The sequence below is a fragment of the Eschrichtius robustus genome, chromosome 21, assembly GCF_028021215.1.
Source record: "Eschrichtius robustus isolate mEscRob2 chromosome 21, mEscRob2.pri, whole genome shotgun sequence".
Lineage (NCBI taxonomy): Eukaryota > Metazoa > Chordata > Mammalia > Artiodactyla > Eschrichtiidae > Eschrichtius > Eschrichtius robustus.
In genome coordinates this window covers 10661438-10682647 of record NC_090844.1, presented here as the reverse complement: position 1 = coordinate 10682647, position 21210 = coordinate 10661438, and the positions used below count along the sequence as shown (strand labels likewise).

General features: G+C 46.3%; 1 protein-coding gene across 1 annotated transcript in view; it reads left to right on the top strand.

Moving 5' to 3' along the window:
- MYOM2 (myomesin 2) overlaps window positions 1-21210 on the top strand; it is a 74647-nt gene that overhangs the window by 19715 nt on the left and 33722 nt on the right. The window contains exons 11-17 of the mRNA XM_068531989.1: window positions 1924-2123; window positions 2725-2778; window positions 12638-12765; window positions 15944-16127; window positions 16885-17059; window positions 18527-18648; window positions 20255-20442. Coding sequence (XP_068388090.1) covers window positions 1924-2123; window positions 2725-2778; window positions 12638-12765; window positions 15944-16127; window positions 16885-17059; window positions 18527-18648; window positions 20255-20442 — 1051 coding nt within the window. The remainder of the gene's footprint in view (window positions 1-1923; window positions 2124-2724; window positions 2779-12637; window positions 12766-15943; window positions 16128-16884; window positions 17060-18526; window positions 18649-20254; window positions 20443-21210) is intronic.

Sequence of the window (21210 nt, the reverse complement as noted above, 5' to 3'; positions counted from 1 at the left end):
ATTACCCCGGACGACCTGCGTAGGTATTTCTCTAATCTCAAGTTTGTGACGCCGTTCTTGATGGGATGTAGGTAACTTCACTATTTGGTTATTAGTCACTCCTGACTGGGTAATTGGAAAGTGTCGCCTGCCAGGCAGGGCCTCGTGTACCCACACGCGATTCCTTTGTGTGCTGGCTGAGGCTCAGTTTGCCTGATTGGCACCAGTATCAAATCCCACCCTGCCTCTCCAGGCTCGCTCTGAGCCCGGCCTGCAGGCTCCGCTGAGAGTCCAGCCTGGGGCTGGGGTGGGGCTCCGGCCGGCAAGTCTGTGCTCAGCCCTGTTCCTCCCTCCGAGGATGAGAGCCTGGGCATGGTGACGTCGGGCTGAGGACGCTAGCTCATTTATACCCAAAGGCCAATGTTCTTCTCGGTTAAATAATGTTCTCTTCTTGTTTCCAGGTGAAAAATACTGATGTTTCAAGGTACAAAATATTGGAATTTGAGTAATAACGTAAATGCAGGTCATCATTAAACCCAAAGGAGTTTGAACTCTTTTCTTGTTCCCTTACTTGGAATAGTGCTCAGAGCCTGGGAGGGAAAGCAAGCAGAGCTGTGAATGTATTGGATATGCAATGCATTATCCATTCTAATCACTGAGAGAAATTACAGTCAAAGATAATGAATTTAGAATTAAGATAGAAGGGTATAAGCTATGTTGTTATAAGAGGATGGCTCTGGGTAGGAATTTAAGATTTTATGCGTGTAAAACACATTAATATAAGGCAGTTATTTCAGAAAAAAACAAGCAGCCCAGTTTGTTTGCATTATGTTGATTAAATTCTCTTCTCCATCCAAAAAAGCTATAGTCACCATCAGGGTGATATTTTGATGTGCTGGCGTCGGGTTTGCATTGTTCAGGGTTTACCTCGAATTGAAACAGAAAAACCAAAACAAAAGCTATCGTCTATTCTCCTATGACATTTGAACATTTTCCCAACCTTTTGGCAAAAACGACGTCATGCACCTTCTCGGGTAATACTCCACTCTCTTCTCTTTTCTGACACCCTCCTTTCCTTGTAACCTGCTGGTTGTTGGTCTGGGCTGAGATTGTTTCTGCCAGACTCTCAGTTTTGACCACATCAGACTCTGGCCGAAACAGGTCAGCATACGCAGGTCAGAGAACTTTCGTTAAAAATTCCGAAGAGTTAGGAGGAAAGAGAGCTGATTCTTCCTAAAGCGCAGGTACAAGACGAATTTTCTGACTCTCTCTTTTCTCCTGGGAATTTGACATGTACTTTCTGTATTGAAATTTCTCAACCTGGAAAAAATGGAGGTCAATCTTTTCTACATTTCCAGGTTTCTGGTCAGGACTTAATATTTTCTAAAGACTTCCAAATTCCACAAGAGAAGCATTCTAGAAAGAAACATCTTAACGTGATTGGAGTAGATGGTGAGCCAGCCTCGCAGCGAGGACTCACTTTGTGACCCGGTGGAGAAAGATGCGTCTTTGGGACACCGGGTGAAGCACTGTTGATTTCCTGGGCCTAGGCAGCAGATGTGCCAGGGAGCTTAGGGGCACCCAGAGATTTTGTGGTGTAAATTGAAAGAGAACTGTCAGGGATAGATCTGAAATAACCTTTGGAGGAGATTTTGCCTAAATGTGTTTGAGGTGGGGAATTGAGCTTCAGCTATAAGTTAGAAAGGCTCAGGGACGTATATGTGTATATACTACATTTCCTAGACAGCTCTGTCTTTTAAAGTTTATTTATACTACTATTTGTGTGACTCAATATTTCGACAGCATTCATCTTACCGGTGGGAGATGTTCTCCTGTTATAACTGTGATATACATATAATATATGTGCGTAATGTATGTATACAGCTCTATATACTTGCTAGACTGATATAGTTGTTATTCTCTACTCTTATTTTTTATTTGAAGATGTGAAGTGGGAACTGACAGTTGGGTTCAGTGCAATGACCGCCCCGTGAAGATCTGTAAATACCCCGTAACCGGACTTTTTGAAGGAAAGTCCTACATATTCCGCGTGCGGGCTGTCAATAATGTAGGGATCAGCCGGCCTTCCAGAGTCTCTGAGGCTGTGGCTGCCCTCGACCCCCTTGACCTCAAACCGTTACAAGGTAGGGCGCTCAGACTGCAAGTTCCAGCAGTTTTGTGTGACTTGTTCTTTCTCTTTCCCCCCTGTCTTGTAGCTGAGCCTTGAGAACATCTTCAGAGCTGAGCACAGCACAGTTGTGCCTCGTGGGTTCCGGGTGGCCGTCAAGGTCACGTTAGGGGTGGGGATGCCAGGCTGACATTTACACCTTGAAACGAAGGTGCTTCATCTTCCTAAGGCTCTTCACTGAAATCCAGTTAAATTGGTTCAGAATTAGACTTTTCTTAGTCCACTGATGTTGTCATTTCAACGCATGGTGAGACTTAGAAGGCGTTGAAGCCAAACCCCTCTCTTTCTGAATTTTAATTTCACATGACCCAGATTCCTTAACGGGATTGGGCCCTTAGTTATGGTTTTAAGTGGGTCACTGCATTTTCCTTACCTGCGTGGCCTTTTGAATCCAGTACAAAGAGCCGAGAAGCACTGGATCTCTTTGAGACCACTTCCAAACTATCAACTCTGATGACCTCAGAGTAGTGCGAATGCTGTCATCGTAATGCATAGGTGATTCTGGGAATCCAGCGCTTTCTGGACGTCAAATTCAGCACTGACCTTTCTCTCTGCAGCAGTCCACTGGGAGGGAGATAAAGAAATCGTAATCTATCAGGAGGACCTTGAAGGTAAGGAACTTTTTACCATTTCCTTTCAGCTGCTTATACCCTAGAGATTTAGGGTTGTAATTAGAGAGTGATGGGTACACTCTTCACATGTAAAAATAAAAACTGTGGGTCAAGCTTAAGGTCTATGGAATTTAAAAAGTCAGCAGGGCAGAGGGCAGAATGGAAGTGAGAGTGGAGGTCAGTGGAGTCCTGCCTTCATGGCTTCATCTGGGGTCTCTCAGGAGTCCTCGGGGACCTACAGAGGAGTAACCAGACCCAACCTGAGACTTGAGTCCTGGCCGAGACTGGGGTCCTTTCTCCCAGACTCCAAGACTGAACAGTATTTTGTTTTATTATTTTTTTAAGCAAAAATTTTATTTCTAACATTTTAACTAAAAGGGACTAGTTTTCCTATCAAATAATGTCCCTGTGGTTTGAAAGTTTGCATTTCCTTTTTTCTATTGGATTTTATGAACACTTCTTCTTAATAGTCCTTAGATATCTGGGAATATCAATTTACTGAGAAGGAGAATCTAGCATCATTAACCAGGAATCCAAAGATTTTAATTGGAATTATAACTACAGTTCACAGAGGACAATGAGTGAAAACTTAAAAATTAGTAAGTCAGAAAGAGAAAAACAAATATCATATATTAATGCATATATGTGGAATCTGAAAAAACTGGTATAGAAGATCTTATTTACAAAGCAGAAATAGAAACACAGACGTGGAGAACAAACGTATGGATACCAAGGGGGAAGTGGGGGGTGGGATGAATTGGGAAATTGGGACTGACATATATACACTATTGATACTATGTATAAAATGGATAACTAGTGAGAACCTCCTGTATAGCACAGGGAACTCTACTCAGTGTTCTGTGGTGACCTAAATGGGAAGGAAATCCAAAAAAGGGGGGATATATGTATACATATAGCTGATTCACTTTGCTGTACAGTAGAAACTAACACAACGTTGTAAAGCAACTGTACTCCAATAAAAATTTAAAAAATAAAATAAAGTCTTAGTTAAAACCTCCGCTTCCAGAAAAACTCAGAAACTGGGAAAGATGCCCAATAACTAAGTAACAAAAGAAAACAATTTAGGAAAGGTGGATGTTATGACCTCCTAAACAGCTGATGAAAACACAGATGTTTGAGTGAATAAAAAATGGCCCAGTTATATTGGAAGAGATGTTTGCTGCAGGAGACCAGCCTGTATAAAATACGCATTTTTCTTGGAATTTTTGAATTTTATTTTATTTTATTTTTTATACAGAAGGTTCTTATTAGTTATCCATGTTATACATATTAGTGTATATATGTCAATCCCAATCTCCCAATTCATCATACCACCCCCCTGCCACTTTCCCCCCTTGGTGTCCATACGTTTGTTCTCTACATCTGTGTCTCAATTTCTGCCCTGCAAAACCGGTTCATCTGTACCATTTTTCTAGGTTCTACATATATGCGTTAATATACGATATTTGTTTTTCCCTCCTAGCAATGGCTTTTTTTTTTTAACATCTTTATTGGAGTATGATTGCTTTGCATTGTTGTGTTAGTTTCTGCTGTATAACAAAGTGAATCAGCTATACGTGTACATATATCCCCATATCCCCTCCCTCTTGCATCTCCCTCCCACCCTCCTTATCCCACCCCTCTAGGTGGTCACAAAGCACCAAGCTGATCTCCCTCTGCTATGCGGCTGCTTCCCACTAGCTATCTATTTTACATTTGGTAGTATATATATATATGTCAGTGCCACTCTGTCACTTCTTCCCAGCTTACACTTCCCCTTTCCTGTGTCCTCAAGTCCATTCTCTACGTCTGCATCTTTATTCCTGTCCTGCCCCTAGGTTCTTCAGAACCATTTTTTTTTTAAGATTCCGTATATATGTGTTAGCATATGGTATTTGTTTTTCTCTTTCTGACTTACTTCACTCTGTATGACAGATTTTAGGTCCATCCACCTCACTACAAATAACTCAGTTTTTTTCTTTTTATGGCTGAGTAATATTCCATTGTATACTTGTGCCACATCTTCTTTATCCATTCATCTGTTGATGGACACTTAGGTTGCTTCCATGTCCTGGCTATTGTAAACAGTCCTGCTGTGAACATTGTGGTACATGACTCTTTTTTAATTATTTATTTATTTATTTATTTATGGCTGTGTTGGGTCTTCATTTCTGTGCGAGGGCTTTCTCTAGTTGCGGCAAGTGGGGGCCACTCTTCATCGTGGTGCGTGGGCCTCTCACTATCACGGCCTCTCTTGTTGCGGAGCACAGGCTCCAGACGCGCAGGCTCAGCAATTGTGGCTCACGGGCCCAGTCACACCGCGGCATGTGGGATCTTCCCAGACCAGGGCTCGAACCTGTGTCCCCTGCACTGGCAGGCAGACTCTCAACCACTGCGCCACCAGGGAAGCCCCCATGACTCTTTTTGAATTATGGTTTTCTCAGGGTATATGCCCAGTAGTGGGATTGCTGGGTCATATGGTAGTTCTATTTTTAGTTTTTTAAGGAACCTCCATACTGTTCTCTGTAGTGGCTGTATCAATTTACATTCCCACCAACAGTGCAACAGGATTCCCTTTTCTCCACACTCTCTCCAGCATTTATTGTTTGTAGATTTTTTGATGATGGCCATTCTGACCGCTGTGAGGTGATACCTCATTGTAGTTTTGATTTGCATTTCTCTAATGATTAGTGATGTTGAGCATCCTTTCATGTGTTTGTTGGCAATCTGTATATCTTCTTTGGAGAAATGTCTATTTAGGTCTTCTGCCCATTTTTGGATTGGGTTGTTTGTTTTTCTGATATTGAGCTGCATGAGCTGCTTATATATTTTGGAGATTAATGCTTTGTCAGTTGCTTCGTTTGCAAATATTTTCTCCCATTCTGAGGGTTGTCTTTTCATCTTGTTTATGGTTTCCTTTGTGGTGCAAAAGCTTTTAAGTTTCATTAGGTCCCATTTGTTTATTTTTGTTTTTATATCCACTTCTCTAGGAGGTGGGTCAAAAAGGATCTTGCTGTGATTTATGTCATAGAGTGTTCTGCCTATGTTTTCCTCTAAGAGTTTGATAGTGTCTGGCCTTACATTTAGGTCTTTAATCCATTTTGAGTTTATTTTTGTGTATGGTGTTAGGAAGTGTTCCAATTTCATTCTTTTACATGAGGCTGTCCAGTTTTCCCAGCACCACTTATTGAAGAGGCTGTCTTTTCTCCATTGTGTATTTCTTGCCTCCTTTATCAAAGATAAGGTGACCATATGTGCGTGGGTTTATCTCTGGGCTTTCTATCCCGTTCCATTGATCTATACTTCTGTTTTTGTGCCAGAACCATACTGTCTTGATTACTGTAGCTTTGTAGTATAGTCTGAAGTCAGGGAGCCTGATTCCTCCAGCTCCATTTTTCTTTCTCAAGATTGCTTTTGCTATTCAGTGTCTTTTGTGTTTCCATACAAATTGTGAAATTTTTTGTTCTAGTTCTGTGAAAAATGCCATTGGTAGTTTGATAAGGATTGCACTGAATCTGTAGATTGCTTTGGGTAGTAGAGTCATTTTCACAATGTTGATTCTTCCAATCCAAGAACATGGTATAACTCTCCATCTGCTGGTATCATCTTTAATTTCTTTCATCAGTGTCTTCTAGTTTTTTGCATACAGGTCTTTTGTCTCCTTAGGTAGGTTTATTCCTAGGTATTTTATTCTTTTTGTTGCAATGGTAAATGGGAGTGTTTCCTTAATTTCTCTTTCAGATTTTTCATCATTAGTGTATAGAAATGCAAGAGATTTCTGTGCATTGATTTTGTATCCTGCTACTTTACTGAATTCATTGATTAGCTCTAGTAGTTTTCTGGTAGCATCTTTAGGATTCTCTATGTATAGTATCATGTCATCTGCAAATAGTGACAGTTTTACTTCTTCTTTTCTAATTTGTATTCCTTTTATTTCTTTTTCTTGTCTGATTGCTGTGGGTAAAACTTCCAAAACTATGTTGAATAATAGTTGTGAGAGTGGGCAACCTTGTCTTGTTCCTGATCTTAGAGGAAATGTTTTCAGTTTTTCACCATTGAGAACAATGTTGGCTGTGGGTTTGTCATATATGGCCTTTATTATGTTGAGGTAGATTCTCTCTGTGCCCACTTTCTGGAGCGTTTTTATCATAAATGGGTATTGAATTTTGTCGAAAGCTTTTTCTGTATCTGTTGAGATTATCGTATGGTTTTTATCCTTCAATTTGTTAATACAGTGTATCACATTGATTTTTAAAATTTATTTATTTATTTTTTGTTGCATTGGGTCTTCGTTGCTGTGCGCGGGCTTTCTCTAGTTGCAGTGTGTGGGTTTCTCTTTGTGGTGGCTTCTCTTGTTGCAGAGCACAGGTTCTAGGTGCGCGGGCTTCAGTAGTTGTGGCACGTGGGCTCAGTAGTTGTGGCTCACGGGCTCTAGAGCGCAGGCTCAGTAGTTGTGGCACATGGGCTTAGTTGCTCCACAGCATGTGGGATCTTCCCGGACCAGGGATCGAACCCGTGTCCCCTGCATTGGCAGGCGGATTCTCAACTACTCCACCACCAGGGAAGCCCCCCTTGTATGTTATTTGTTGCTCTTCCCTTCCTGCTTTTAATATTTTTTCTTTGTATTTAATTTTTGATAGTTTGATTAATATGTGTCCTGGCGTGTTTCTCCTTGGATTTATCCTGTATGGGACTCTCTGCACTTCCTGGACTTGACTGACTATTTCCTTTCCCATGTTAGGGAAGTTTTCATCTATAATCTCTTCAATATTTTCTCAGGCCCTTTCTTTTTCTCTTCTTCTGGGACCTCTATAATTCGAACGTTGGTGTGTTTAATGTCCCAGAAGTCTCTGAGACTGTCCTCAATTCTTTTCATTCTTTTTTCTTTATTCTGCTCTGTGGCAGTTATTTCCACTATTTTATCTTCCAGGCCACTTATCCGTTCTTCTGCCTCAGTTATTCTACTATTGATTCCTTCTAGAGAATTTTTAATTTCATTTATTGTGTTGTTCATCACCGTTTGTTTGCCCTTTAGTTCTTCTAGGTCCTTGTTAAACATTTCTTGTATTTTCTCCATTCTATTTCCAAGATTTTGGATCATATTTACTATCATTACTCTGAATTCTTTTTCAGGTAGACTGCCTATTTCCTCTTCATTTGTTTGGTCTGGTGGGTTTTTACTTTGCTCCTTCATCTGCTGCATATTTCTCTGTCTTCTCATTTTGTTTAACTTACTGTGTTTGGGGTCTCCTTTTCACAGGCTGCAGGTTCGTAGTTCCCGTTGTTTTTGGTGTCTGCCCCCAGTGGGTGAGGTTGGTTCAGTGGCTTGTGTAGGCTTCCTGGTGGAGGGGACTGGTGTCTGTGTTCTGGTGGATGAGGCTGGATCTTGTCTTTCTGGTGGACAGGGCCTCGTCCGGTGGTGTGTTTTGGGGTATCTGTGAAGTTAGTATGATTTTAGGCAGCCTCTCCGCTAATGGGTGGGGTTGTGTTCCTGTCTTGCTAGTTGTTTGGCATGGGGCGTCCAGCACTGGAGTTTGCTGACCATTGGGTGGAGCTGGGTCTTAGTGTTGAGACAGAGATCTCTGGGAGAGCTCTCGCCAATTGCTATTACTTGGGGCCAGGAGGTCTCTGCTGGCCCAATGTCCTAAACTCGGCTCTCCCACCTCAGAGGCTCAGGCCTGAAACCAGGCCAGAGCACCAAGGCCCTGTAGGAGAGAGAGAGAGAGAGAGAGAGAGAGAGAGAGAGAGGAGAGAGAGAGAAGGAAGGAAGGAAGGAAGGAAGGAAGGAAGAAAGAAGAGAGGGAGGGAGGGAAAGAAAAGAAAAGAAATAAAGTTATTAAAATTTAAAAAAATTATTAAAAATAAAAAAGTAATTAAAAAAAGAAAGAAGAGAGCAACTAAACCAAAAAACAAATCCACCAATGATAACGAGCGTGAAAAACTATACTAAAAAAAGACACACACACACACACACACACACACACAAAAACGGACAGATAGAACCCTAGGACAAATGGTAAAAGCAAAGCTATACAGACAAAATCACACAAAGAAGCATACACATACACACTCACAAAAAGAGAAAAAAAGGAAAAATATGTATATATAAATTAAAAAAAAAGGAAGAGAGCAACCAAATCAATAAACAAATCTACCAATGATAATAAACTCTAAATACTAAACTAAGATAAACGTAAAACCAGAAACAAATTAGATGCAGAAAGCAAACCCCAAGTCTACAGTTGCTCCCAAAGTCCACTGCCTCAATTTTGGGATGATTTGTTGTCTCTTCAGGTATTCCACAGATGCAGGTACATCAGGTTGATTGTGGAGATTTAATCCACTGCTCCTGAGGCTGCTGGGAGAGATTTCCCTTTCTCTTCTTTGTTCGCACAGCTCCCGGGGTTCAGCTTTGGATGGGGCCCCGCCTCTGCGTGTAGGTCGCCTGAGGGCGTCTGTTCTTCCGCTCACACAGGACGGGGTTAAAGGAGCAGCTGCTTCGGGGGCTCTGGCTCACTCAGGCGGGGGGAGGGAGCGGTACGGAGGAGGCGGGGCGAGGCTGCGGCATCAGAGGCCGGCGTGACGTTGCACCAGCCTGAGGCGCGCAGTGCGTTCTCCCGGGGAAGTTGTCCCCGGATCACGGGGCCCTGGCGGTGGCGGGCTGCACAGGCTCCCGGGAGGGGCGGTGTGGAGAGTGACCTGTGCTCGCACACAGGCTTCTTGGTGGCGGCAGCAGCAGCCCCAGCGTCTCACGCCCGTCTCTGGGGTCCGCGCTGATTGCCGCGGCTCGCGCCCATCTCTGGAGCTCGTTTAGGTGGTGCTCTGAATCCCCTCTCCTCGTGCACCCCACAACAATGGTCTCTTGCCTCTTCGGCAGCTCCAGACTGTTTCCCGGACTCCCTCCCGGCCAGCCGTGGCGCAGTAGCCCCCTTCAGGCTGTGTTCACGCAGCCAACCCCAGTCCTCTCCCTGGGATCCGACCTCCGAAGCCTGAGCCTCAGCTCCCAGCCCCGGCCCGCCCTGGCGGGTGAGCAGACAAGCCTCTCGGGCTGGTGAGTGCTGCTCGGCACCGATCCTCCGTGCGGGAATCTCTCCGCTCTGCCCTCTGCACCCCTGTGGCTGCGCTCTCCCCCACGGCTCCGAAGCTTGCCCCCTGCCCATCCCCTGTCTCTGCCTGCGAAGGGGCTTCCTAGTGTGTGGAAACCTTTCCTCCTTCACAGCGCCCTCCCACTGGTGCAGGTCCCGTCCCTATTCTTTTGTCTGTGTTTTTACTTTTGCCCTACCCAAGTACATGGGGAGTCTCTTGCCTTTTGGGAGGTCTGAGGTCTTCTGCCAGCGTTCAGTGGGTGTTCTGTCGGAGTTGTTCCACATGGAGATGTATTACAGATGTATTTGTGGGGAGGAAGGCGATCTCCACGCCTTACTCCTCTGCCATCTTGAAGGTCCCTCTTTTGATCTTTTCTAATCATTTTAATCGTGGTTGGTGTCTTCCTACAAACATTTAAGTTAATATCCATGCTCTCCTTTTAATATCATCCAAATCTTCCTATCTCACTTGAGTTGCTCCATGGAAAAATAGACACCTCATTCTTGGAAAGGCCAGAATAGGCTCTCACAGATATAATGAGATTGTTTTTGTTCTACTATTATATATCCAAGCATTTACTGCACTGTTTTGGACAAGGTCATTTGTAGCTAACGCATTGAATTCATCCTTTGCTCTGAATGCCGCAAACTCATTTACAGTTGTTCATTCTCTTGAATTCTGTCCTCTTGGGCATTCTAACAATTCCGAACAAACTTTACGTTTCACTGACGTAGAGGCGAGTCTCTGGGGCAGGTTCTGGAGGCTGTGGTCAATAGAATGAAAAGCTGGGTTTGGAATTTGAAGACCTAGGCTTGGACCCCTGCTCAGCTGCCCACTAGCAGTGTGATCTTGGGAAAGCACTGCGTTTTCCTGAGCTCGTTTCTGAGCTGCGTTTCCATCTCATATGTCCACCTTCATCCGGTGTTGACATGGCTCATTAGAACAGGGCTCCAGAGGAGCATTGTGACCCTGAGGCAGAGCCAAGCGCGGGACCCGCCAGCAGCAGCACCGTGGTCAGCACACCCCGTAAGGCACTTGGCCGTTGCCGCTCTTTTTGTTTTGCCTTCATTTGCTTTTTCGCTCTCTGAGGATCCTCTCAGCGGTTGGAATGTCGGTAACAGACATCAGTTTATTTCCTTGGTCCTCCCCTTGGCTCCCGGGGCCATTTTGAATGTCCTCTTGTTCTGTCCGGGGCTGGGGTCGTCTGCAGATCTCCAGGGCTCATCAGTGCATGGCCCCGGGTGGGGCGGAGGGTCCGCATAACCCAAGCATCCCCCCCGATCGGGGAGACCCTGCTGACAAAAGCTGGATTCTTCCTTCCTGTCTTGGCCTCAGATAAAGTGCTTCTTATTCCATTTTCCTCTGGGTCTCGAAGTTATGTGCCAGGTCTAAACACAGGGAGGCATTCGGATCTGAACGTGCAGGAAAGGCGATTCTGCACTGATGTGTTCCCACGCTCACACTGCTTTATCATTTGCGTCATTTCCTTCTGCCCCCTTGGTTTGTTCCTGTGTCATCTAGTACCTCTGAGGTGCACCACGACTCAGTTTGGAAGCTTGGCTGCGTCACCCAAGGATGGGTGATCTGTGTCTTCTCTCTTTAGGGCCTCTCCCTGGATCTCTTTAGGTGTGGACACGGCAGGTGGATCCAGAGAAGGCGCGTAGGGTGTGCCGGGGCCCCGCTCCACCCGGCACGCTTGGCACTTTTCTGGACACACTCTCGCTCCTTGTTTGAAACCCAACCCATTTGCCAGATGCTCCTGGGTAAGCCCACGGCTGTGCCTCTGCACCCCCGTTGCCTATTGTAAAATGGGATGAGCGCGGTAACAGGACTCTTATGAAATGAAACCCAGGCTTGTTTGGGCCGTTTCCACGTGGCTGTTAAATTCCTCGCCGGCAGTGCGGTCCAGAGGGAACCACTGGATCTTGAGCAGGGCTCCGAGGTGTCCTGGGGACATTTTGAACCACCTTAATCATGTTCTAATCTAATTGGAAGCTCATAATATTTTGTATCACAATGACTGGGACTGTGTGTGTGGCAAACCTCCACCCCTCGTGAAAAGTTCTCACATCCAAACATAACACGCCTGCCACCTAGCATTTTATTAAAAAGAGACATGCGTCAGAAGAGACGTAGCGGGCTTCTTTGATGCGAATGTTCTATTATAGTTACTTGCTAATTGGTGTCACGCTGGAATTTTAAGTATATAGACACAGATGCAATGCTTGCGGATGTGGAACAGATCTACCCAGGAAGGGAAGCCGTGTGCTTTGGAAGTCGATATATTGTTTCGATGCTTCGAGGGCATAATGAGAGGAAAACAACCAGAGAGGGCCCTTAGAGAAAGTACGACCCCATCTTGGAAGGCTTCCCTGCTGCAGAACGCGATTGCTGGTACCTTCTCTGCACAGATTCCCCATACAGTCAGAGCTGCATTTCTGGTTAAATGCCCTGTTTCTTCTGGGTACATGCCTCCCCCACTTCCAATTGAAATTCTGGATGAATTTTGGATTAGATTCCTTTCTTATGAACTGGCATATATTGGAAACAAAAGTAACTGGACGATCTTTACCAGTTCATTATATTTTGGCTCTGGAAAAATAGTCCTTGCAGTTTTGCTTGCTTTCGCAGAACAGAAATGAAGCAAAAGCCGACCCTGATACGTGAGTCCTTTAATGCCTGTAAAGTGGCCGAGGGTCGTGCTCCCAAGACGGGCTGCAGTGAGCCGGCTGCCCTGGCTTGTCAGCGCTCACGGTGTTGATTCCTCCTCCAGGTGAAGTTCAGCTTCCAGGACCTCCCACCAACGTCCACGCCTCAGAAATCAGCAGGGCGTATGTCGTCCTCAGCTGGGACCCACCTGCCCCCCGTGGCAAGGAGCCGCTGATGTATTTCATTGAGAAGGTACACCCGGGGTGGGTTTCCTGAAGCAGCAGATCTCTGTAGGCTTTCCCGTGGTGCTGCGTCGTGTGTTTGAAGGATGGGCAGCTCTCAGATCAGTTATTTAACGTGAAGCTGCAGACACTGGCTGAGCTGTGAATGCCTGTGAGGGGTTCTGCGAGGGGCGTGGCATCCAAGGAGCATGTCCCGCTCAGGCTGTGCCGCCCTCCGCGGGGGCCAGTCGGGCTCCCAGGTCCCCGCTGTACACGAGGGCCTCGCACTGAGGAAGCCGCCAGCTTTCTTCCTGCTGGAACATTCTAGGCCCCCAAGTTCTGAGGATTCCGGATGTGGGCAGGGGGACAGCGGCCCCTGCTCTCAGTTTGCTCATAAGCCAAGTGGCCACTTGGTGGCGATCGTGTTGAGGAATTCACACTTCAAATGGCGAAGGGTTACACAGAATCATTGGTTTGCAGACTTTTTAGATCTGGACGTGTAGGAAGAAATAGTTTTTGTGTTGCAGACACACACACACACACACACACTGAATGTACATCACCAAGTAAATTTCAAACACAGTATCCTTACTCCATGCCATGTGTTCTCTCTCCTGCTTTGGTCCGTCCAATTGCACTAAAAAATGCAGGTTGTGACACAGTCATTCAGATCGCTGGCCTGTGATTGGGTTGTGGGCCGTTGTTGAAAAACCTGTGTAACCATACGAATCCTGTAACTGTGGTTTTGTGATACTAAATTTATATTACAATATAATATACAATCCAATATGTGTAATATACACATAAAGTCTATAACTCTTAATGTGAGCATATATCTCACATACAGTAATAATGTGTAATAAAACAAGGTAAAGGAAAGCAGAATGGAAATGAACAGTTTTCAGGCTCCAGACGGTATAATGACCCTCAGCTTTCTCTGCTTATCTGCAAGGCTTACCTGTGGGCAGAGTCAAGTGATAACTTCTTGCTTCTGGGTGCTAGCTTGTTGTTTTTGCATCATGAAAAGCTAGTGGTCAGCCCTCCCAGGGGGAAAGGCGCTTTCTCAGGCCCTCTTCAGAGACATTTTCCTACTCACCTACCCAGTGCCGGAAAGACCAAGTTTCAGCAAACACATTTAAAAATCTTTTAAAATTTTAAATTATTTTTTATTGAAACATGGTTGATGTACAGTATTATGTTGGTTTCGGGTGTAGTATGTAGTGATTTGACATTTGCATACATCATGAGGTGGTCACCACAAGGAGTTTAGTCACCATCTGTCCCCATACAAGGTAATTACAGTATTATTGACCATCTTTCTTCTGCTGTACATCATATCCCTCGACTTATTTACTACAGGACTGGGGGTCTGGACCTCTGACTCCCCTTCCCCTATTTCACCCCCCCCCACTAGCAAACCCACTTTTAAAAAGAGGCCTGCCTCACCGAGGGCGCCCTTCCTTTCCCTACCCACTGCCACGGGTGGTGAACAGCAGCACAGGGTGTGTGGTCAGGGAGAGGAAGCTTCCAGGACAGCCTGAGGGGAGCCGTGGTGTCCAGGGAGCCCGGGAGGGAGGGGCAGCAGGGAGCCCGGGCGGGAGCTGAGCTGGGCGGGCAGGGCGCCCACCTCTCTCTGTTGCTCACGGAGGACGGTCCTGCCCCAACCCATCCAAGGTGGCCTTTGGGGGCCTTAGTTCCTATCAGGCCTGAAAGGAACCACAGGGATGGTTATGAGTCAGCGTCCTCTGTCTAGTCCTGTATTTCCACTTTATGTCAGGACCAGGCACAAGATGCTTAGGAACGGCGGCGCTCTGGTTAACAGCTTGGCATCTGAGCGCAGTTTGAAGCACGTGTCTTCCCCTGAGTGAGCTCTGCTTGGAAAGCCCACATGCGGACACAGCCCAAGGCGCACGGCCTGTCCTGTCCACGTTGGGCTCGTGTGCTGAGAGTTTGGCTGCGGTGAAGGCAGTGGTGCCCTGCGGTTCGTGGGGTGCAGGACCCCAAGAACTTCCTCCACCCCTGCTTAGCAGATGGGCACTAGCTTTTCTAGAAGCTTGGCTGTAAGACCCTAGCAGTGTTTTCCCCACTCACTCCCTGTCTTCCCTCCTTCAGCCCCAGGGTCCTTTTCTCCCATCGGCCCAGCTAAGTGTGCCCAGGGCTCCCCTGTTGCCCCTCCCCCTGCTCTCCAGATGGAGAACATACTCGGGCACAAGGGGGCCTCTGACTGTGGACGCCTGCGTCAGTCCAAGAAAGCCACTTCACTTTTGCTAAGATGAGAGGAGACTTCTCTAAACAGGAATCTAATTTCTAGAAGCCTGGGTGGTTCAAAATGCTTTCCCAGTCCTTTCTGGCAGCCTTAGTGGGGTCAGTGTACACTCAACTTTTATTACCTCAGCATTCCTTTCAAAAAGGGGGCTTATCTCTATAGGAAAAAACTAAATTAGACATGCAATCCCAGTTTTAAAAGTAACTACCAATGATAAAACTTAAACACGCAGTGTAGAAAATTTGGAAAACATGTATATGTTATATAGAACCAAATGAAAATCACCAATAATTTGATCACGCAAAATAGTCATTATTAACATGTGGGACATATTTAGTCTTTTTCTCCATCGGTTTTATATCTTGATATATCATACATACAATTGGCATCCTGTATTACATTCAACAAAATGACACAATTCCTCTCCTCTGAGTAAAGATCTTTATACAATAACTTAAATGGCTACATTTAATATATATGTATCATTTTGTATCATAATGTACCTACCCTGTTGCTGGTCATTTAGGTTGCTGTCACTTTGTTATTACTATAATAGCTGAGAAATAGCAAAAAGCTTAAACTGAAATGTGAGCAGTTATGATGGAATTTTACACATCTACTCCTCAATTATCTCTAATTGTTTAGAGTTCATTCCGTCTTTACTAAAACTACGACCTATGTATTGATTCCCTGAAGATTTCCATAGTTTATTGGCTTTCATGTAAAAATGTTCTTTGGTAACATTTCCAACCTTGGGTAGTTTCTCACCTCCTTCTCCAAATTGGCTTCCTTTTCCTAAAATTCAGAACAGAGGTATTGATGACCCCTGAGGTGCTGTGGGCTGTGGGTCCCCCACAGTGTAATTGAGGGCCGGAGCGGAGCACCCCCTCCCCCCCACGTGGGTTTGGGGAGCTTGGCTCCATCGAGGCCCCTGTCTTTGCAGTCCGTGGTCGGGAGCGGAAGCTGGCAGCGGGTGAACGCACAGATGGCTGTGAGGTCCCCCCGATACACCGTCTTCGATCTTGCCGAGGGGAAACCATACGTGTTCCGAGTGTTGTCAGCAAATAAGCACGGCCTGAGCGACCCGTCAGAAATCACCGCCCCCATTCAGGCCCAGGACACCATCGGTGAGTTGTTACCACAAGTGACCAAACTGTAGGATGGGCCCCGAATAACGTCACCCGTGTTGGACAGCCATTACCTGCGTTGATAAAGACGTTAGTGTCGCACGTGATTTAAAATTCAAATTGCCTTAAAATTCCGTTTTACAAGAGATGAAGATCTCTCTGCCTTGTTTTGGTCAACATTTCTCCAAAGTTCCATCTTCTTTTTATGAAACCAGTAAATGGATTAGCAATATTTTTAGGCAATGGCCACTTTAAAAGAAAAAAATACCAAACCCTAAATGCATTAGGGTTTCTTGCCCATATGGCTTGAAGTTCCCTCTCAGAAGATGTCAAATACAGATTAGAGAAATTCTGAATTGTGCGAAGGGAGAAATCCATGGTTTGATTCTGAGTCCCTTTCAGAGTCCCTTGAATCTGATAGAATTGTGTCCTATCTTTTTTAAATGGCTAATTTTATATCCCCACATAGTTACTTCCCAGGTAGCAAAGCGTGCGCGTCACTGGGGGAGCTTTGTGGATGGGTCTGGAGGGGCGGAGGGGCAGGAGATTCCGTGATGGGACTCTCTTTCTGCGGAAGGGAGAGACTTGGAGACAGACACTGCCCGGAACCTCCTGGGTGCCCCCTTGCCCTGCACCGTCTTCCTTGTCCAAATCTCATCTAAAGCCCCGAACTCTGCGGACGAGAGGGCCTGTGGGTCTCTGGCGTGCCCCCAGACTCCCGTGCCGCTGAGCCTGTGTCCATGTCCCCCCTGCACAGTGGTCCCCTCAGCCCCCGGCCGCGTCGTCGCGTCCCGGAACACAAGGACGTCAGTGGTGGTGCAGTGGGACCCGCCGAAGCACAAGGAGGACCTGCTCGGCTACTACGTGGACTGCTGCGTGGCCGGGTCCACCGTCTGGGAGCCCTGCAACCACAAGCCCATCGGCTACAACAGGTGCTGCCTGCCCGGGTCCCCCCCCCCCCACCCTCCTGGGGCCGACATCCTCGCCCCCGAGAAAACGTGAGAAGCACACCCCCCGGGACCCGCGGGGCCTTCGGGTGCAGGTGCCACGGCAGCAACACCTGTGACGTCCACACCACGGGCCCGGTTCCTCCCCCACACATGGGGGCTGCAGAGCTGGCAGCTGGGGAGCTAGTTCTCACGCGTGGCTGAAGTGATTTGTCTGTTGATGAAGAAAAGCCCCAGGGCATCTCCTCTGACATACTCAGCGTTTAAGACTTAACCCTGAACAGGAGAGTTAAAGTAGCGACCGGGGCGGGAAGGGTGTTTTATTTCTCTGTATTGACGTTTTGAACTTTTAAAATTGCTTTGTTCACAAAGCTGACAGGTCTTCCCTCCAGCCACCAATTGCACAAAGCCGGGAAGGGGGTGGAGAGAGGCACCTGGCTCCTGTGCAGGGGCGACGGCGGCTCTGCCTGCAATGGGACCGAGCATCTTTCCTGCCGACACTGACTTGCTCCCGTCTCATGCTGAGCCTGCAGGGAAGGCCTGGGTGTGTTAGGGTTCCCCCAGGACGCGCTTAGGAAAATAGCTGTCAGATCCTCCACTGCGGATGGGTTATCCATTAAGGCTCTGACACCCTTCCCTCTTCACTCTTTTAAAAACCAATAAATTGGAAAAAGCTGTGGCTGGAAAAGAAGAGACACAACTGACGCTAAAGTTAGATGTTATGCACACTCCACGCCAGCAAGTGCAGGAAGAGCTCTCAGAACAAAACACCTCAAATATTCTAGGGCAGGCTTTTCGTGAATGCCTGATACATGTTTGCAGACTCAAAGATAAATAACTATTGCTCACGTTTACTGAGCACTTACCATGTGCAAGGTGGCTGTGCTGAGAAGTAGGTACTATGATCCTCTTTTACAGATGGGAAAACAAAGTCTTTCCAGGGTTAGGTGACTCGACTGAGGACATAAAATCTGTTAGGTGTCCAAGCCGGTCTCCAAGCCAAATCTTAGCCAGTGTGGTGTAACTCCTTCTCCCTAAGTTTTACAGACGCGGGTTCTTTTAGGAAAGGAGAGGAATCCTACTTTAGAATAGAACTTTGATGCAGACAAAATCCAGAAGACTTGGAAATGAAGAGGGAGCCTTGGCACTGAGTGAGGTCACTCAGGATTTGCAGGGCTTTGCTTCCCGCGCCCCAGCACCCAGCTGGTGCCCCTGCCGCCCCCTCGAGTCCAGCTCCCTTCAGCCCCAGTGTCGTTGGGTGTTGCTGGCTTACTTTTGGATGTGGCATGTTGATTGGAATTAATATGCATCCATGAGGCACTCGAAAAAGTAAACTTCCTTTCAGTCCCAGTGACAAATGTTCATGGCGTGTTCAAAATGCTTTCTGTGTCTATTGTAGGAAGAAAAAGGGTTGAACCTTGTAGTCACGCCCCCGATTCGTGTTTTTGTCAGGTTCGTGGTGCACGGCCTAACCACCGGCGAGCAGTACATCTTCCGAGTTAAAGCCGTTAATGCTGTTGGGACCAGTGAGAATTCTCAGGAGTCCGACGTCATAGAAGTCCAGGCCACCCTCAGTAAGTAATTCATGGGTGACTCTGTGCCAGCTTTCGGTTCTCCACTACGTTTTAATTTCTGCATGAATAAACCTTTATGATGCTGTTTGGAGTATTACCAGAGGGGAAAAGTGGATGTAAATTGTTGAACAGAGAACATGCAGTTCTGTGGAAACCTCTCATCAATTGGCTACTTGTCTTGGAAATGCCAGTGTGAGAGGGAGAAAGGATAATATGCTAGTAAAATGCAAATTGAAAATAGAAAATATTATCAGAGGTCACACTGGTTTCCAAGCGCACGTGCCCCCATTAAAATGTATGCTGTAGGGTGTGACCGTCTCTTTTCAAAATAGGTGCTAAAACAGAACGTCGATGGCTTTTTCAGCTATTCTTAGTTCAAGGAACTTTAACGTCATTCCAGAGAATTTCAAATGTTTATGTAACTCTGTGGCTTTGTTCATAAATAGTGATCTTTAAAAATTATTATTCTGACCACACAGAACACTTCGGGGCTGAACTGGCAGTGATGGGCCCTAGGAAACTTGATCTGTGCAGCTCTGTGTTGTATAATGTTGCTCTGGTTGTTTCATATAAAATGGACCCCATGACTTAAAAGTATTCAGGAAGATTTAGAACCACGATCGCCTCTTAGACACATTTTGAATCATAGTATTGTCTTTTCACTTCTGAGATAAATGTTTTGGTCTTTATTTTTGTCTTCAACTAAATCTAAAAATATCTTCAGAAATTATGATTTCTCGTCTAACAATAGATAAAATAACGTTACTGGAATTTCCAAGGAATGTCAAATCTGATGATACTTAGGTGGGCAATATAGTAAAACACTAACTCTTATTTTAAGCTCATTATAATCTATCAGTTTTTCCCAGGAGGGACTTTCAAACATTACCGCTAGCCTCTTCAAGTCATTCCTAGTAAATGAAAGCCAATCATTTACGTTTTAATTCTGCAATAAGACCAGCTCATTCCCGGGTACCTGTATCTCGGGTAACAGAGGATGACTGGATATAGGTTGCTCAGAGTCGGGGAGGGGGGAAGCAGAGAGACACATCCTCTTCAAGCTGTTAGGAAAAGATGGTCCATTTCCGAACAGGGTGTTCAAAAGGGAAACTTGAATTCATACTCATTTGAATTAACCTGAAGTTTCTATAACTATGGAGGAAGTTAAGACTCACTGGCCTAAGTCTGTCGGTCACCACTGGTTGTGGAAGGTGAGGTTGTCATTCTTCATGGGCGTGATGAGAAAACTGCTCTCTCAAGGTTTTCCTTAGAGGAGGGGGAGAGTCTGTTGTCTCAGGTGTCCTTCTTGGCCCTTGTATTATTGAAATATTGGAGGATGGATGTATGGATGTATGTATTGGAAGATGTATTTAGAAACTGTGATAAATATATATGAAAGAAGCTTTTTAAAAACTTACTCTCTTTAAAAGAAGAGACAAAGACAAGCGAAGATGGTGAGCAGGGAGACCTGGGCAGGACAGAGGGTACAGGCACCCAGGGCCATCTCCCGTTGCTGCCTGTCCCTCTGAGATGCTGGAGCCGGCCGCGGTAGGTTAATGATTATTGCACTAAGATCCGGGTGACTTTCCCGCTGTGTTTCCTGCAGCCGTCCCGTCCCATCCTTACGGGATCAACCTTCTGAACTGTGACGGCCACTCCATGACCCTGGGCTGGAAGATGCCTAAGTTCAGAGGTGACTCACCCATCCTCGGTTACTACGTAGACAAGAGAGAGGCTCACCACCAAAACTGGCATGAGGTCAACGTCTCGCCTGTCCAAGAGAGGATCCTGACGGTGGGTGCTCGTGGACTCGTTTGCTCTTCCAGGCAATTTCTCATGTGAGGCAGGGTCCCTATTCTGTGTCTCAGAGTTCAGTGACATGAGGCAATTTGACACAGAAACAAACATGAATGAAACAATTCACCATGAGAACTTAGGGTCACGGAGCGTTTTCTTTTGAGAAGCGAAGCAGAGGAGGCGTGCCTGCAGGTGGGTGGTCTGCAGGTGCAGGTGTTGCTGTGAGCGGCATCCGGCCTCCATCCCGGTGGCTGGAGCTCTCAGCCTCGGGGCAGGATGCGCAGGAGCCGGTGACGATCGAGGCTCCTCTGCTCGTTTGTCCCCGTTTCCCGAGGAAAGCGTGTGCTCAAGCCTCCCAGTGAGCCTCTTGCCCAGCTACAAGTGACGTCCGGGTGCAGGGAGCAGGGGCAGCATGGATTTGGAGGAAGAAAGAGCAGAATCAAGCCGCCAGGCAAACCCTCGGCAGCCCTCGGGCAACGGCTCTCACCTCCCTGAGCCCCCGCTCCTCCCCGCGAGCCACCACACAGGGCTTCTCGTGAGAGGGATGAGTGAGAAGGTGTTTAATGGAGCACCCGGGTCGGTGACGGTAGCTCACGCAGTTAACAGGGCAGCACACCCGCCTATTCATTCACAGGAGTCACGCGGTAAAGCGAGGGGTTTTTGCGGGAGGCGGAGAAGAGCTCTAATCCCTGTCTTGTACAAGATTCTGTGCTAATACCTATATTTATGCAATACGTATTTATCATGCGTTTTATTGTGTATGAT